This window comes from Haliotis asinina, chromosome 16 (assembly GCF_037392515.1).
Source record: "Haliotis asinina isolate JCU_RB_2024 chromosome 16, JCU_Hal_asi_v2, whole genome shotgun sequence".
In the NCBI taxonomy this organism is placed as follows: Eukaryota; Metazoa; Mollusca; class Gastropoda; order Lepetellida; family Haliotidae; genus Haliotis; species Haliotis asinina.
The window spans coordinates 45,619,228-45,638,912 of NC_090295.1; the positions used below are offsets into that span (position 1 = coordinate 45,619,228).

Genomic DNA, 19,685 nt, shown 5'->3' on the forward strand with positions numbered 1-19,685 from the left:
CAAGTATCATACTCTTATGTATCTGAACATAAACTTCTTCACTGAAAGACGAAAGATGTTGATCAATAGATAAAACACATTCAACACGCATGAAAAAAGCTCAAAAATATCTCTGAGATGACCCCTTGCACAGCGCATACATTTCATGCCAGGTGAGTCGACTTTTTGTCATCATTTTTCCTGGGGTTTTGTCCGAATTTACAAGTAAACATGCTTTTCTGGATAGCCTTGTATGAATCCAACTGAATACCCAGTGAGGCCGAAGTGAGATATTTCAACATATCATATTTGCAGTTGTGTAAATTTGGTGGCACAGAGTAACAGATGAAAAACGTTTTTTTTTCTCTCTTTTTCTGAAAGTACTTTAGCTTTTGGTGCTTTTTCTCAAAATACTGTATGAAGCCCCTGTAAAATGTTGATCTTACCCTCTGATATTGCTTATCTAAGCGGGTGACATTCAGGATGTACTCCGGGAAGCCAATCATATCCACCACTGCATTTGCCTGGAAAATAACTCCACATATGCACATATGTCATACTTCACCAAAATGCATGTATGTAGAGTACTTTGTCCAAAGTCATTGCAGCACTATGAATAACAAGACACTTAATCAGACATTCAACAATGATGGTAGACTTGGATCTCACCTGCTGGATTTACATGACCTGTATTAATGAGTGAGTGAGTGAGTGAGTGAGTTTAGTTTTACGCCCCACTCACCAATATTCCAGCTATATGGCGGCGGTCTGTAAATAATCGAGTCTGGGCCAGACAATCCAATATCAACAACATGAGCATCGATCTGCGCAATTGGGAACCAATGATATGTGTCAACCATGTCAGTGCGCCTGACCACCCAATCCCGTTAGTCGCCTCTTACAACAAGCACAGTCGCTTTTTATGGTAAGCATGGGTTGCTGAAGACCTATTCTACACCGGAACCTTCACCGGTCCCTGTAGTAATGATGTTCTAAAGCTTCTAGTATGATCTCACTTCTTTGAGTCAGATTGTTTCAATAACATGACAATATTTTATGCCAGATGGGAATGTTAATATTTTCATTCTTTGAGTAATCATATTGGTTTTGTATCAGTTTGTATCGACAGTCTTCACAGCTTAGCCAAAGTGCATTTACATTCAGTTACAGGACTACACTTGATCTAGTGGTTCATGTCAGTCACAAAACTAAGGACTATTTTACTGCTGTCACCCCAATTCTCACTGAACCAGTCCGTACCTTGTCTATAGCTGCTCTGCGTGTCTCATCATCCATCCAGTGCAAATGGGGCAAGTTGGTCTTGAAAGCCATCTTAACCTCTTCAATCATCTTCTCAGCCTGAAGCAACAAAGGATTTTACACAAATCACCATTAATAACCTCTTGTCTCTTTCTTTGTCTAAAAGCTACATCTAATCTAAAGAACTACATCTTTAATTCACATCTAGTTAATGAAAAAGCTATGTACAACATATGTAAATATTTACTGCACTTTAATCTTTCAATTTCTAAATCATACATGTGATATATCATGTTCTGCTGACTCATCAGTTTCTGGGCAAATCCCCTCCAATGAAAATCACAGCATCACTTTTTTAATCTGGCTGGTCTGTATAACATGCAAGAATGTGCACACCCAAAATTTTCTTTCTTTTCTTCATCAAACTGTTGAAATTAAACTGTTGTACAAAATACTTTAATACAGAAATAAAAATTATGCGAATATTGCTTTTATGGACTGAGTGAATCTCCTACTAGTTTTAGCTGTAAGTGGGTTTGGTATGATACAAGTGTTGAGTCGTGTTTAGACCAAGTGGAGTTTAGATTTCAATAGTGTTAGTAATGAGAGAGAGTTTGGCTTTTACACTAGCTTGTGAGAGTGAGTCCACTTAATACAGGTGAGTGAGTGAGCGAGTGCCTCTTTCCTCAGTATAATCTCAGTGTTTTACAGAGATGAAAGCCTGAAGTGATCTATATCAAAACCATGCATCACTCTTGTGAAGCCAACAAGCAGTCGTAGGGAATATAAAAACCAAATAGTGCATCTGGGATTAAAACCTCTCATCACAGGATCTGCAAGTGCCTTAAGAATCATATGCTGATTGAACCCTGGCTAAGAACCCTAAGCCTGGACCAGTGTATTTATATTAAACATGCACAGGAGCAACCGAATTTCAAAATCCACCACAGTGGATCCTAGTATACTACCAACAGAAAATAAGGGAATCAAGAAATTGAATGTAGAGGACTTTGACTGTGACAGGGTCCGTTATCGTGGTATCTCCCAAACGCAACATCCAATGACAATGGAATTTCGCATAATGCATTCCCAGCACGTGCTACATGTGCATACAGAAGTTAACTCCTGTAAATGTGCTGGACAAGTCACAATCACTAATGCAATAGAGATTGACACTTACTGACAGAAATGCCTCCAAGGCAGTATCTCGGTGAAGCAACAAAATGGAGAATTGTAGGGATGATAGAGGAGGGGGACATCATTATGTGAAGTTGCCCGACAGATGGGTAAATCAAAAAGTGTAATTTCACGCCTGTGGGATAAGTACCGTCAAACGGGTGGGGTTGCAACGAGACCTGGGCGTGGTAGACCAAAATCAACGACACCACGACAGGATCGTCTCATTACGTTCATTGCTCTACGCAATAGGTTTAAATCGGCCCCTGCCATCAATAGAGAATTCCAGACACTCACTGGAGGACGCATTTCAACCTCAACCGTTAAAAACCGACTCTATCAAGCTCGTCTGAAAGCAAGACGGCCTTTTAAAGGTGTCACCCTTTAAGCTCACCATAAGCGCCAAAGATTGGCATGGGCTAGGCAGCATCAGGGACGGGCTATGCGCCACTGGCGTTACACCATGTTCTTTGATGAGTCAAAGTTTTGCATACGATTCACAGATGGCAGAAAACGTTGTTGGCGTCGGAGCGGAGAGCGATATGCCAGAGCAGCAATTCTTGACCATGATCGATATGGAGGTGGTATTGTCATGGTGTGGGGTGGGATTACACATGACAGACGATCAGATTTGGTCATCATTAACGGAGCCATGACTGGTCAGTGATATGTTGACCAAATATTGCCTCCTGTTGTGGCTCCATTGGCTAGAGTTATCGGCTGAAATTTTGTATTCCGAGATGATAATGCCAGACCACATCGGGCCCAAATTGTCTTCACTTATCTCCGACAAGAAGGTATCCAGACATTGGACTGGCCCTCTAAGTCCCCAGACCTGTCCCCAATTGAACATCTCTGGGACGTTCTTGGTCGAAGGGTGTACGCCAGGGACCCAGGACCCGCCAACCTGGCCCAGCTTGGTGCAGCTCTCCAAGAGGAATGGCGGGCAATACCACGGGCAACCATCCGGAAATTGATTAACAGCATGCCATCAAGGTGCCGTGAATGTGTTGCCCAACATGGTGGACACACCAGATATTGAACTTGACGCCTAAAATTGATTTAGTGGATATTTAAAGCAGTTTCAAATTCGCTATTATTTCATTAGTTCCCTTATTTCTTGTCGGTAGTATATTAATGTCTACATGCTCCATGTGCAGGCCAGTATGTTTCAGAGTTGACCCATAATTGTCCAACACACTACTACACATTATGTGTAATTTGTCACACACCATGTGCTGCAGTTATGGATTATGTGACAAACATACTTTTTATTACAAATGTAGGTCAGACCAAATATTTTTATTGTTTTACGGATTCGTCGGCCATTCTGTTTCAGAAAAAATCAAATTTAATTTGCTCACTCACAAAAATAACATATTTAATTGGCCAAAAATGTAAACTTATTACATTTTACACTTAGGTTTTTTTGTTTTGCTTTTTAAAGTGTGTTTTGTTCCATATTCACTCCACAAAATGTCCATGCTTGGTGACTGTGCTCATTGTAAGAGACTCAAGATCAGATGGTCAGACTCTCTGACATGGTTAACACATGCCATCGGTTCCCAATTGTCTGGTCCAGACTCAATTATTTACAGATTGCTGCCATGTAGCTGGAATATTGTTGAGTGCAGCATAACACTAAACTCACTCATTCACTCAAAAACTGCCATTAGCAAAATACTTCAGCATCTTATGAAGAATATTAGTTTGACTGGTGATCTACTTTTTTCCCCCTACTGCCTTTAGGTTTTCTGAAGACCAAAATCTGCAAAACAAAAAATAAAATCGGTCTGGTCTTAGGGGGTGTGTATGCTCTGATGAAGTGCTTCGTTCCGTTTGTGGTACATATATATATTACTGTTAATTCTAAAGGCTTATGGGGACGTGTCTGTCTCATATGTTGGGATACACCATATGTGACAATACAGCACACCAATAAACTCTATGGTGTGGTAATTTGTCAAGTTTCTCCTTAAAATGTGGATACTTCCTGATCATGTGCATTATTAATTCATATGACAGTGTGAACAAACCAGCCTACATAGTTTTGTCTTGTTCCACTTGGCGACATGTCAAACTAAATGTCAGATGCATGTTCAGTCAAGTTCCTAAAATCAAGCTGTGAAAGTATGGGCTGTTGTTACATAGGGTAACTATCACTGGGAGGTCATTCTCCGCGGGAGATGATTGTGACTATCATCAACAATATTTACTTACCTGTATTCAAAACAACAAAAGAAGCTATGATTAGAAGAAAGTAATTCAAGTTATTTGTTATATCTTCATGTTTTCCATGAAAAGTTATTTGCAAAAAAATATTTGAAGTTCATGTCAATTTGGGAAAGCTTTGGTTCAGTGTTTCTGAAAGTAATTGGGATACTTTCCATCCCGGATATCACATGTATGAATAATGCTAGTGATAGAACTCGCCTTTACTTTGCTAGCCCCTTGGAAAGCCTCCTTCACAAACATCGAGCCGAGGGCGAAGCCAAGAACAACATCAGTGTCAGTGATGCAATATCGCCACATTTCCTCGTTACCTGACACACCTGAAACAGACAACAGAACTTGCTAGAAGGCCTACATCTGGTCTCACCCACTTGTTAGCTGGCCTACATATGGTCACACCCACTTGTTAGATGGTCTACATCTGGTCACACCCACTTGCTAGCTGGCCTACATCTGGTCTCATTTACCACAACAAACACTCAATCCTAATATTCAAATCAGTCTCTACATGTGTTGGTTAACATTGCAATCAGCAAATTTCCATCTATATGGCGGTTGTATGTAAATGATCAAATCTGGACCAGACATTCTTGTGAACAACACCATGAGCATCAATCTATACAAGTGTATCAACCAAGTCAGCAAGCTTGACCTCCTGATCACACTGGTCACCTCTGATGACACCTCTGGATGCCTGACTCTAGAGCAGTTACTTGCTGCCAGAACAACATGCTACCTCGTTACCTGTCATGACCTGTGTGAAAGTCTTCTTGGCTTCTCGAAACGGCTTGGACAGATACGGCGCCAGAGATTTGACTACATGCCACATCAGGTAGTTGTTTAATGTGCTGCAAAAGACATGAATAACTGGGTGAGAAACGTTGCACTCATAACTCAATGTGATGTATCTTATAATGATGTTCCAGAAATACTATAGTGGGGAGTGTTTAGGAGGTTGCGCAGTTTCAGATACCCCTCCACTGACCAAGTTTTTATTTTGCTTGGTTTAGTCATGTGAAGCGAAATGATGTCGTTTTCTTACCACCAGAAAAAGGCTTGACGAGAGGGAAATCTGTAGATAAGCTGATCCCCTCCTACAGACTTTTTTGGGTGCTGAAAATTATTATACATAATGTTCTCACTTTTTGCCATCATCAGAGGACTTGGCGTTGCTGAGAATGGCCTTAAGGTTCTTCAAGAATTTTGGGGAATAGACAACAACTTCCTCGGAGGACTTGAGAGTGATGTTCACAACACTCATCATGGAGTTGAAGTAGCGCAGCCAGTTCAACTGAAATACAACATGAGAGAGTGAGTGACTACGTATTGCTGAATGGAAAACGAGAATACTTTAAGCAGGTTGACTGATAAAAGGGCATGTTGACTATCTGTGACAGTAGTACTGTTTCTGCTTGTCGATTACCTGTCACAGAGTGGAACTGTTTCTGCATGAAAACTATCTACACCTTACAGAGAGGAGCTGTTTCTGCATGTCAACTATCTGTTACTTACAAAGTGGACCTGTTCCTGCATGTCAACTATCAAATATTTACACAAGATAACTGCTTCCCCACGTCTACTATCTGTTACAGAGTGGAACTATTTCTGCAAGTTGACTCTCCAGTATTTACCGAGGGGAACTGTTTCATCATGTCATTTATCTAATTAGTACAAAAGGGAATAGTTTCTGCATGTCAACTATCTTTTACTTAAAAAGAGGAATAGTTCCAGCATGTTGACTATCTAATACTTACAAAGGGGTACTGTTTCTGCATGTCGACTATCCTCATCTTATGATAGTTTTTCTCCTCATCACGTCTGTCCTTTGCTGGGATAGTGATCTGGAAACAACTTCTTGTGTATATGATAGCCCAAGAGGACATAAGCATCAGGCTTCCAAACAAAAACATACACAGGAATGTAACTTTTCATGGCGGAGTTCAGATTCACAGTGCTTGCATACTCAGATACAATAGACTTTTACCATGGACTTTCTGCTCAGACAAGTCAACCAGAGCCTTACTAGTGCCGTAAGGTGTTCTCTGAACCAGGAAGTGATAGCCACCATGATGAGGTTCCATGACACTGGTTTTCCACTAATTGTTGGGTTGTTCAGATTCATTTCATGCATTGTTCTGTGATTTTGATTTGTATGTTTTGCTGAAATGTTTTTGAGGGTGTCCACATGGGCTGGTTATATAGTGCTAGCTCACAGACATACCATGCTGCAGTTAAGCATGAATACCCCATTCATCATACTGACTCTGAGCCCCAGTCCTTCTACCCAGGGACCAACAAGTACCATTTTAACATCTTTTGGCATGACGCAGCCAGGGATTGAACCTGCGATCTTCCCCCTCCAAGCGGACGCTCCAACCACTACGTCACAGAGGCGTCCATTTACCCAATAGAAACACCATAAGAAACCACAATCAAATGTAAGTGAATACCTCAGCAATTTTTGTCTCAAACTCTATAACTTTCAACATGTCATCCCTGGTAGCGTTGCGATCCTCAGCTCCAAGCAACATCCCCAGCGTCGTCATGTACTCCAGGTATGCTGACAACACCTACAACATGAGCAACAATACATCAGTAAGATGCTGAGCATGAGTTGCTAATGTTTGTTTCTGAAAGTGGGTTAAAACCAGATCAAATCATGTCAAAAAGTTTGCCAGTTTCAATTTATGTTCAGCTCACTATCAATCTAATGATTATTGATTACTTCCTACTTTTTCATCCACACTGATGGGAAACATCGATATCTATTGTACAAAATGGAAATTGCTTAATTACAAAATGGGACTTCAAGAATAGACTTGACATTTTAAGTGCCCAGAAATAAGCAGATTTATTTTTATTACCACATCAAAGAGTTCATGTTGTTTTACGCTGCTGTTACCATATTTCAACATTACAGAATGAAATATTCCAAGAATATTCAAGTCTTTATCAGGCAAACCAATATCATAGCCTCATCATGCTCAGCAATATTACTACTAGTAGATGTTGATGTGTAAATATTAATTAAGGGACATGATATATTCAGCATCAGTCCATTATGCTGGGGTGTGAAGACAAACAAACAACCACGTCACCAAACTAAACTAAATCCCACAGGGTGACGAAGATAAATTGCTACAGACCTGTATTCGTAACCTGAATATCCAGTGGGAGACCAGGATCGGTTGCTAGGGACCTGTATTCTTAAACTGAATCCCCACAGGGAGACAAACATTGGTTGCCAGGGGCCTGTATTCTTAACCCGAATGTCCACAGGGAGACAAACATCGGTTGCCAGGGACCTGTATTCTTAACCCGAATGTCCACAGGGAGACCAGGATCTGTAGCTATTGACTTATATTTTTAACCTGAATCCCCACAGGGATACACGCATTAGTTGCTGGGAACCAGTATTTTTAACTGAATTCCTACCGAGAGACAGGGATTGCTTGCTAAGGACCTGTAATCTTAACTGAATCCCCACAGAGAGACAAAGATTGGTTGCTGGGGACCTGTATTCTTAACCTGAATCCCAACAGAGAGACAAACATTGGTTGCTAAGGACCTGTATTCTTAGAGGACCTATTTACAGATTTAATATACCATTGTATTGCACCTTTTCAAATATCCCATGACTCAGCTATTGCTCATGGCGCTACATCCAAAGCCTCTTTATCAAGAGTACCATCCAACTTCATTTCAGCTCCCTGGGGGATAGTATATATCAGTGACATAATTAATAAGTACAGCTGATCCCTACCCCTTTACATAATCATAATAATCATCTTATGTGGACCTGAAACAACCTGTCATTGATCTGGGAAAGTTTCAGTGCCAGTCTTCATGAACCTCTGTTAAAAGTCCTTATCTCATTATCTGGCTGGGAGACACCTTCAGGCATTCTCAGCACTTCGGATGGTCTATATCAGGATCATATTTACACTTTGCCAGTACTGCAAAACACATCAGCCTAAAATCAATACACCCTGAAATACAGCCATGCTTTTTCTAATGCTCTGTAAGACATAAAGCTTACAGTGTGTTAACGTGTTAATATCATATAAGCCTAGGATATTTTTTTCTAATGGTTTTATTTTATGAAAAATATTCATTGAATTCTTGAATCAAAATGATTTTTAGCCACAACAAAAACAAAGAAGCATCAAGTGGATGTTCTGAAGAATTCTCTCCCTCAAAATGTAAAAAAATAATCTAGCTCCAAAAATATTTTTTCATGTATGTTTTTTGCTCTCACTAACTTAGTCATGTTCAGACTGGAACAAAATCTCCTGCTCCATCTCCAGTACCTAAGGATGGCTCCAAGATGAACGTACCTTGTCGTCAGTAATGGATTTATTGAGATAGTAGTCCCTCTCAGGTAGGCCAAGACCGCTCTGATCAACCTGCAACACAAAATTGATTTACACACACTTTCTCAGTGGAGTCCACTTTCACTGACACTGCTCACAGGATGATTTTCCTGACTCTCAACAAGGGAGCACTGTATGGGCTGAAAATATACTGCTTATTGGAATTGATTTTCGTAATGTTTGGACGAACCAGCAAAGGTAAAAGTTGTCTAGTTCAAACGAAATAAGAAATAAGTGCAAAAGTGATGTCAGTGTTATACTATAAGTCAACACTATTTCAGTTATGCCATATCATGTCATGTCATGTCAGGTCATTAGTGAGTAAGTAAGTGATAATGAGTTTTAGTTTAACACTGCTTTGAACTGTATTCCATTTGTCTCATGTAAACATACATGAATGTTTAGGTTTAATGCTGCTTTGAACAGTATCGTACTAAATTTGGATTACCATAAATACAAGTGAGTGCGTCTTAGTTTAACGCTGCTTTGGACAGTATAGTACTAAATTTGGATTACCATAAATACAAGTGAGTGCGTCTTAGTTTAACGCTGCTTTGGAAAGTATTTAATTTGTATTACCAAAAACTGAGTGAGTGAGTTTTAGAATCCATACAATAAATACAAGTGAATGAGTTTTAGAATCCACACCATAAATACAAGTGAATGAGTGAGTTATAGAATCCACACCATAAATACAAGTGAATGAGTGAGTTATAGAATCCACACCATAAATACAAGTGAATGAGTTTTAGAATCCACACCATAAATACAAGTGAATGAGTGAGTTTTAGAATCCACACCATAAATGCAAGTGAATGAGTGAGTTATAGAATCCACACCATAAATACAAGTGAATGAGAAAATTTTAGAATCCACACCATAAATACAAGTGAATGAGTGAGTTTAAGTTCCACAACAATTCAACCATATTTCACTTCATTTACGAGTTATGAAAAGAAGATTAAAAATTGAACAGTATTTTCTTATTATTCATGCCTTCTCAGTAACATGTGGGTGAGTTTAATTTTGACACTGCCTCCAAACATACAGAACATAACTCCAGAACTGTATTTCAGTTAACCAGTGAGTGAGCGAGTGAGTGAGTTTGGGGTTAACACTGCCTTGTATACTGTTTCAGTTAGATCATTGTATGTCAGCTCATTAATGAAAGACTGAGTGAAATGTGTGCATGTGTGAGTTAAAGTTTAACTTGTCTTTCAACTATATTTCTGCAATATGATGCCATGTTTGGCGGACAGCCTACTGTAACCTTTGTTTGGGCATTGATTACTTTGTACATGAATTTTACGGTTGTATTCACATTGTACAAACTTTTCCGTAAGATTCTGCAAAAGTCATCAGTGACTACTGTCTGTCATGTAAGAGGCTCATCTGTATAACTGTGACACCAGACACCAGGCTCAGCAAAAGAGGCTCTGGAAATTCAGTCTGTCAGGTCCGTGGTGGATCCTCAATCGTGTCCTACTTCAAAACTAGAACCATGGATATTACCAAGCAGATCGTGATACCATTCACAGTACCCAAATTACACAAGGGACACATCAAACAAACAGATAATGTTCACTAATCCTTTTTGTGCCTCATCCAAGATGAAAGCCCCAGTTTATCAAGATGGACGCCTAGTGAAATGACAGCTGCCTGACAGGCGACGCAATAGGTCATGAACAAAGTCTGACTTGACAGTCCTCTGAATGTTCCAATAATCTCTTATTCGTGATGATGTTTATTTTGAGAGCACTATTTCAAATAAGCACACAGTGATTACTCCTGACTCCATGCAAATTGAAGTTGGATTTTAATGGATTCTGAAAAAACACATGCAATAGCCTTGGAAAAAAAATTTAAGACTAGTAATAGTGTAAACTGTATTTCATGGCTAACCCTGCTTGAATATTTATCATGGTCACAGTTTCTATCAGTTTCATTCAGTTTTAACTTCAAGTAAAATTGAAGCATTCAGAATCAAAGCTCTCTGCCATTTCTCAGTGAGGACTGCCATCATTAGATATTTAACTTAAACACAATTTCGAGATTGCAGCCTTGAATGTTCTCTTATCGTCAGGTCATATCTTCTTCCTGGTGTTGTCATGGGCAACACAAGTAATTTCCCCTGCAGGGTTTAGTGACTCAGGTTGGAATTAGCCTATTACACTGGTGACACGTAAATAAAAAATCTCCATCTTGACATCCATAATCCATAACACATTCCCAAAGTTCTTGAGTGAGTGAGTGAGTGAGTGAGTTCAGTTTTCATGCTGCACTCAGCAATATTCCAGCTATATGGCGGCGGTCTGTAAATAATCGAGTCTGGACCAGACAATCCAGTGATCCACAGCCAGAGCATAGATCTGCGCAATTGGGAACGGATGACATGTGTCAACCAAGTCAGTGAGGCTGACCTCCCGGCCCCATTAGTCGCCTCTTATGACAAGCATAGTCATCTTTTATGGCAAGCATGGGCTGCTGAAGGCCTATTCTACCCTGGACCTTCAAGGGTCCAAAGTTCTTGAAATTATACGAAATGTTACCATGATATCTGTTGTAACAAACACTCAAGATACCTTGGATACAAGACAAAATTAAGAGAAGAATCCTGGGATATTCAGGGAGGACACACAGACATGATCACAGGAGGTTACTGATAGGCTCTCGCATTGTCTTGGGCACAAACAAAACATTTTCGAGTAAACAATCCAAAAGTAAATAAAATGAGTGAAGCCATTTCTCACCCATCTCTTACAGTGCATTAAATCCGATGGAAAGTGAATGGGAAACAAAGACAAATTTAAAACTTTGTGGGGTTGCTGTTGCAGTTGAATAGTGAGTGAGATCTCTACACTGAAAACAATTAACTTTAACTACAATATTCAATTTAAGGAACAAGCATACAAAATGCCATGTTTCTTTTTCCTCACAAAAACATATCAGGAGTTAAAAATCCAATCGCCCAATGCCTGGGACAAGTCAGTTTTCATTTTGGTCAATCAAATAATGGTATCTTACTTGTCCGTGGGCTTCAAGATAGTTTCTCCTTACGGTTTCAAACTGTAAACAAGGCCAGACCAATTTTATTTCTTGTTTTATGAATCACCCTGCTGTTTTTTTTCATGAATAAGACACAAAATGAAAGTGAATTGTCCCCGCTGAAAACAAATAAAATCCTATTGTTTCAATTGGCCAAAAATGTACACTAAAAAAAAAATCTTTTTAAGACTGTTTTTTTGCCCCATACAGACTTCATAAATTAGCAAAGTAAAATACTTTGAGTCCTCAAAAGGAATATTACTTTGATTGGTGATTTTTTTTTTTTTTCCCTCCTGCGTTTGGGTTTTCTGAGGACAAAAATTTGTAAAACAAGAAATTATATTGGTCTGGCCTAAACTCAGTCTAAGTAAACTTATCCTCAGTACTTTTCGTTACACTCCACTACTGAGTCTAACAAAACCTTATAGGAGGTAACCTGATGCAAACTTCTACTACGTTTTGGTAGACTCGGTGGTGGAGTGTAACGAAATACACTGAGACAAAGTTTACTTTGACTGGCCTAAACTTGGATTTCATTTTGTATCTGCTCAAAATGTAGCTATTACATTTCACAATGATAATTAAGTAGAGCTATCTTCCCTTGAACATCAACACTTAACATTAACACCAAATACCATGTTGATTTATTCTTTCATTACTACACCAACATGACTATGTCATAAAAATCAGGGCAAGTGGAAAATTAGTCAGGACAAGTTACCTTCTTAAAGTCACTTGCGTTAAGGCTTTTAAAATAATTTTTAACTCCTGATAATTAGTGAATGTTAAACATTCATGCCAGTAGTTGACAATACCACAACACCCAATGTTGTCAGGAACTTTGACACACTATCAGATATGTCACACATTCTGACTATCAACCCTACAGTTTGCTTTTGATCCGAGGATCCTGAATTGAAATCTGATTTGACCTTATGATTCTGAGCCTGTTAGGTAAATACCAGCTCCACAAACCACAAAATTTTCTATACATGCATCACTCTTGGCTTTCTGTTCACATTAAGTTGATCTGATATACCATAAATCTTGAATTTCCTTTAATAAGCGCTGGGTCAGAAATAAGGGCCAGGCCCCTTATAAGCACTGGATATCTTCTTTTTTTAATAATAAATGTATGCTCAATTGATCCCCAATAGAATCATTAAGGACTGGTCCCTAACTTTTATGTAACACTCACGAACAATTAATTAGGGTACATCCAGTAAGCACAATAAGCATCGGATCTGGAAGTCTGTCTAAAAAATAAGCACCCATGTGGTTATATGATTACAGAAATACTGTTCAATGTGGTCAAATCATTCACAAGTGTACAAAACTAACTAGACCTGGCTTCGATTCCCCACATGGGTACAAACTGCAAATCCATTTTCTGGTGTCCCAGCCATGTTCTGCTGGAATATTGTTAAAAACAGTGTCATTAAGAATGAAACAAGGTCCATCAACTCACCAAGAGTATATTCCTAGAGGAGTTGCGATCATCTCCCCCGACCCACATATTGAACAGGGGACTGACATCAATCATGTGCACCTTCTCCACAGCAGTCTGCAGATTCCAGGTGTTCTGCTGCCACACCCCAGACTTATTGGAGATACCCCACCCCCCAAGGCCCCGCATGATGTCCAACAAGGGCTGGGCTCCAAGAGCCTCCACTGTTTTGTTTTTGTCCATGCATGATTCGAAGTATGCCTGGGCCTTCCTCTCTGCTACACTGCGGGTCTTCACTGACACCTTCTCTGCATGAAAAGAAAAGGGTCAGCATATCTATGGGAAACACTGTTGTCAAACTATTTTTTCTGGTGACTACTGTATCATTTCATATGAAGAAACAAGATTAATAGGCAGTGAAGATGTCAACTTTGTAATTAAACATCACTTAACCGACAAAAACATATCGGTGGTAATTCTATAATTGTATGAATTGGCTTCTGTCCTTAAGGACAGTCAAGTGGATTGTGAAGCTGACACATAGCCTAGTCAATTTAATCAGTCAGTAAAGTAGAAGCAACAATCAAATTTTGTATGTATGTGAATTGTATGAGGTCACAAGTCACAGGAAATTTTGTATTGTCCACTGTCATCTTACCTAAAATAGAAGCATGGTATAATTTGTGCCTAATACCAGATAAGCAGTTTGACTGGCTTTACAAGCCATGTGTACCACTTCTTCCTTTAAAAACCAATATGTCAGTGAAAGATGGCAAATTTTGTTCCAAGCACCAATATGTCAGTGAAAGATAGCAGTTTTTCTTCAAAGTACCAATATGTCAGTGAAAGATGGCAAATTTTGTTCCAAGCACCAATATGTCAGTGAAAGATAGCAGTTTTTCTTCAAAGTACCAATATGTCAGTGAAAGATGGCAGTTTTTGTTTCGAGTACCAATATGTCAGTGAAAGATGGCAGTTTTGTTTCATGTACCAATATGTCAGTGAAAGATGGCAGTTTTTGTTTTAAGTACCAATATGTCAGTGAAAGATGGCAGTTTTTGTTTCATGTACCAATATGTCAGTGAAAGATGGCAGTTTTTGTTTCATGTACCAATATTTCAGTGAAAGATGGCAGTTTTTGTTTTGAGTACCAATATGTCAGTGAAAGATGGCAGTTTTTGTTTTGATCACGTGACGCGCCCGTGTACTTCCGGTAGGCAGAAGTTAAACATAAACACGAGAGAACCATAAAAGCTGCATACATTTGATCGTTGACTTGTCATACGTAACAACTCCTCCCGATGTGGTTTTCTTTTTTCTTTTGGTGTGTTGTATAATGAGACAAGTACACAACCTTTATTTTTCTAAAACATTTGTGGAAAGTATCAAATTGACAATATCCAGATTTCATACTTCACTCTGGCCCAATACTGCAAGTCTTCGTTTTTTAAAGCAAGAATGTAATGCAAAAACTTCCAAGTGTTTGTCTCGCATTTCTTTCAAACAATACAAACTTTGAACAAATAATCCCTCACATCCTGTTTCCTTGCTTACATATTGTCAATGACATAATCAGGAAAGGTGAGTAATCTGCCTCACCTGCCAGTCATACATGTTATATAAACACCACTCCAAACCTTCCTTCTCAACTATAACAACACATGCATCTACAGTTCAAACGTCTATAAATGGCATTGAGTTACCATTTTATCACATTAATTCCTGCTTATAAAAAACACATACAAAAGCAGCCTCGATCTATGCTAATCTCACCAACAGGGTGGTTTCAAAACTTTCCACACACACTTGTAGTAGGCATCAGCAATATATTCTTTATTCCTAACAATCCAATATGTAAGTTAAACAGTCATCTCACAAACATAATTTTCTCGTAGTAGATATCCAGCAAACACAGAGGTGTTTTGTCATCGACATTGTGGTACTGTATCGGAAAAACGTGTCCACTTTCCACATATTCATATGCTTTCAGTTACTTGAAGGGTCTCACAGATTCGGGGGTGAACTGATCTGGGGTGTCTATCAGATAGAAATAAAATCTTAAGTACATAATCCGACCATTGTTTGCCTTTCACGCTACACCGGTTCCCATCGTTATCATCAACCATTGTGGCTTTCTGCCTACCCATGTCTGAGTGAGCGTGGTTGTGACGTCACTTCCGTAAACATATGGACACCGCTATATGTCAGTGAAAGATGGCAGTTTTTGTTTTAAGTACCAATATGTCAATGAAAGATGGCAGTTTTTGTTTCATGTACGAATATGTCAGTGAAAGATGGCAGTTTTTCTTCCAAGCACCAATATGTCAGTGAAAGATGGTGGTTTTTGCTTCAAGCACCAATATGCCAGTGAATGCAGTTCTCAAAACAAGCACAAATATATGAGACAACACACATGAGGCACCTACCAAGGACGTTCTTCATGACCAGCTGGTTCTCCTGCCACAGCACACTGAATGTGCCCCACCTACTGTGGCCTGATGGGATAGGGTGTGACTTGATCCACCCCCCACAGGCATACTGGAAGAAGTCCTGGCAAGGATCAGCGCTGCGGTCCATGGTGGTGATGATGGAACTGGCCACTGTCACACACTCTGGAGTCATGCAGTAGTCTGAAGGATAAACACACATACACATATTTTTAGGGCAAGTGAGTGAGTGAACAAGGTTCTATACTACTTTTAGCAATATTTCAGCACTATCACAGCGAGTGACACCACAGATGAGCTTCACAAATTGTACCTATATGGGGAAGAGTGAGTGAGTGAGTTTAGTTTTACGCAGCACTTAGCAATATACCAGCTATATGGCAGCAGTCTGTAAATAATCAAGTCTGGACAAGATAATCGAGTGATCAACAACATGAGCATCGATCTGCGCAATTGGGAACCGATGTTATACCAGTATCTTACGTGCCATCAACAAACTTGTAATATGCATTACAAACTAGAAGGATGTACAGGACCAGACAATGTTCATGTACACAATGTTAAATGACACAGAAACTCACAGAACAAATATACAGTGATAATATGTTTCTTTAGTTAACCTTTGCAAAAGTACTGACTTTAGGTCATAATTGTATTTGTTTCAAAAACATCATTTCTATGTGTGCTTTAATATCAATCTGAAAGTAGCTATCATTTGTTAACATGGAACTTGAATTGACAATGGAACTATGACTCTGTTTCTAGCATAGAGTTTCTGAGTCTGCTCTCTGCTGTCACAGGGCCAGTGCCACAAAGGAATTCCAGTGGTGAGGTGAAGTAAGCTCCAATGTTATGCTACATGTACAATGCTAATGCCGCTGTTGCAGTGGTACTGGACCTTGTTTGACTGGAGGAAAATTGGGAGTCCTCACACTGTAGCCACAGAATATTACACTCGTGAAAGATTTGGCATCACTCGTTTAATAAAAATGGCATTACATGGAAGGTCGTTTACTATCCTCTATTTATAACCCTTTTAAAGGCAAGCTAATATATGACACACGGAAGACCATGCTCACCTGTTCCTTTCCTTAGGTCCTGCAGTTGTGACTCCCTGACGGCCAAGATGGCGGCAATGACGATGAGCGAGATGGCGAGGATGATGAGAAGAATGATGAGGACCTTCTCCAGAGTGGTCTTCCTCTGCCACAGAGTCAAGCCCCCCTTGAACACGATCCCAGGATGAAAGTCAACAGCAGGCGGTGTGCCCCCATTGGATATTGTATCATCATCTTCAAAGTTTGTACGCTTGTAGCGTTGACCAGACATCTGTAAACAACGAAATGTTTTACGATTTTTTTTAAACCTTAATTAACACTACTGTGAACAGCATGTCATTTACATCAGATCATCCTTGATTATGTTGTTTGTTGTTATCACATCATTATATCTAAATTGCGTAGATCAGTGGTCATGCTGTTGACCACTGGATTGTTTGGCTTAGGCTTGATTATTTACAGACTGCAGACCTATAGCTGGAATGTTGCTGAGGGTGGCATAAAACTATACTTACTCACTCTCTAAAACGATACTTGACAATTTTGCAGGAATGTGTTTGTAACTGATGTAGTCAATCCAGTGATTGTAATCATCAGCATCAAAGCTATGTAATCATTATAATGTAATTATAATATAATCATTATGTGCATCAAGTAATAAAAAAAATAGCCACACTGCTTGATCCCTCAAGCATGGGTTGTTGACGGACCTTCAGGGACTCCATGACAAGTGACATAACCATGAAGGTCATGACCTAATTACTGAGGTCAATCATAATGATTCAAAGATTCCATGATTTTTCATGAATCACCTGCAAACATCATGAAAATGAAACCATTTTTAAACAAATGGCCCCTTATTACCCCACACAGATGTCATCCAAAATTTCAGCTGACACCCTGCCTTATAAAAATTGTATTCTTTCAACAAATTCTATTTATAGAAATTTAATTCAGTGTTTGTGAAATCGTTTATAATGCAAAGGTCATGCTGAGTGACCTTGACCTTCAAATCATGATAAGTCAGAGATATTCCAGCTGCTGCCATCAGCATGTGGTTGAGAAAAACAATTTTTTCTGCAGCCGAGTTCCAATTAATACAGCCCTTAGCTGCAGCCCTTTGTCTACAGCGAGCTGCCTACTGGTCAGTCATTGTAAGCGTACAACAATTCATAAAACTCATCACCACCTTGACCATCTGTGGGAAAAACCATCACCTGAGGCATGCTATAATATTCAGGAACATGCTTTTCATTAAAATGCTATTTTCCTATCAAAAGGTTCAATGGTCCCTTGGAACTTTATAACCTTCAAGACCAGTGCCATTACTTGTAGGTCGACAACTGTGCACGATGTGATGGACCATGGTTGGAACTCATCAGACTAATCATCCATGTTCGATAGCATTGATGAGCCAAGTCCTGTCTGTGCAGCCTATGGGCATGTATTGATTTCCCCATCTCACCTATGTATTGCATGATGACGGCCACCACAAGAAAGTATGGGAACTAATTTGGCAGCAAGTCTGCATGTCATACAGACTAGGATCACACTGTACTTATTTCATGGTTTGGTGTGCTTTTTCAAAAACAAATTAGTTTCATGAGTGTGGGTTAGATTTGATAATAAACTAATGGATTTGATGTAACTACATGTTGTTTGGTTTGTTTACTGTAGAACATTTATGGTCCAAAGCCTTTTCCAGAGAGATCTAAGTATTGTGAATGTCACAGTTGACACAATGTGTGAATGAGGAGGAGATAAATCATATTAGTGCAAAACTCTGTCAACGCGTTCATATATGGTTGGTGTGTCAACTGGGGATTGGCTCATGGATAGGATGACTGGAGAATTAGCTCATGATTTTGATGAACATTACGTTGACGAAGACAAATGAATACGTTGATGAAGACGAAGGCATAGTTTAGTTGTTCAAACTTCTTTAGTTGGTCTCACAAGACATGGCAAACAAGTATACATGAATGAGGTGAGTGGACTTCCAGCTCAACCCCAGGGCCTTTCCTGTGAGTGGCATAATCCTGCTCGCGGTCATCCCTACAAAAACAGTCAGAATGCCAGACTCCAAACTCACACCTCACATAGATGTGAGCATACATATATATATATAGAGAGAGAGAGAGTTTTCATCAACAATCGACAGGCAAAGATTCAACAATGGACAGATAAAAAAACAATAGCACTTCCTTGTACAATAGAGGCCATAAATGTCATATGCAGTAATTAATTGAAGTGACAAAGAGGAACAAGGTAGCCGACAAGACAATGTACGCTGTGGTAGTGATAAAAATTAAGAATGCAGATTAAATAACAACAAAGATTATCATATAGCCTGGCTAGTTTTGGGTTTTTTTTAAAGAAATATTTGGATGATGGCTGCCCTGAATTAGACACTATAACAACTCTCTCACTGGAATAAAGCACCGCAGAGTGACTAGAGCTGGGAATCGGTCACCTAATTCACTATCGATTTTCATTGGACTTGTGGTGAATGATTGTCAAATATAATGAAAATATATACATTTTTAATGTAATTTTAAGGGCTTTTCCCTTGGTATTTTCTAATAAATGTTTTAAATAACTATAAATTCATGCACTGTAATCCACACATGCAAGAAAGACACTGAAATTGTAATTAAACAATAAAAGT

At 39.2% G+C, this 19,685-nt stretch overlaps 1 protein-coding gene across 2 annotated transcripts in view; it reads right to left on the bottom strand.

Moving 5' to 3' along the window:
- Positions 1-19,685, bottom strand: part of LOC137268381 (endothelin-converting enzyme homolog) — a 51,659-nt gene that overhangs the window by 15,049 nt on the left and 16,925 nt on the right. Inside the window, exons 2-12 of one of the 2 annotated variants that reach the window (XM_067802947.1) lie at positions 17,039-17,288; positions 15,939-16,142; positions 13,534-13,820; positions 8,985-9,053; positions 7,098-7,217; positions 6,402-6,488; positions 5,790-5,938; positions 5,392-5,495; positions 4,855-4,967; positions 1,240-1,338; positions 426-503 (exon numbers count right to left, since the gene is read on the bottom strand). In XM_067802947.1, coding sequence (XP_067659048.1) covers positions 426-503; positions 1,240-1,338; positions 4,855-4,967; positions 5,392-5,495; positions 5,790-5,938; positions 6,402-6,488; positions 7,098-7,217; positions 8,985-9,053; positions 13,534-13,820; positions 15,939-16,142; positions 17,039-17,288 — 1,560 coding nt within the window. Of the gene's footprint in view, positions 1-425; positions 504-1,239; positions 1,339-4,848; positions 4,968-5,391; positions 5,496-5,789; positions 5,939-6,401; positions 6,489-7,097; positions 7,218-8,984; positions 9,054-13,533; positions 13,821-15,938; positions 16,143-17,038; positions 17,289-19,685 lie in introns of both variants that reach the window. The other variant, XM_067802946.1, reaches the window with a different exon arrangement.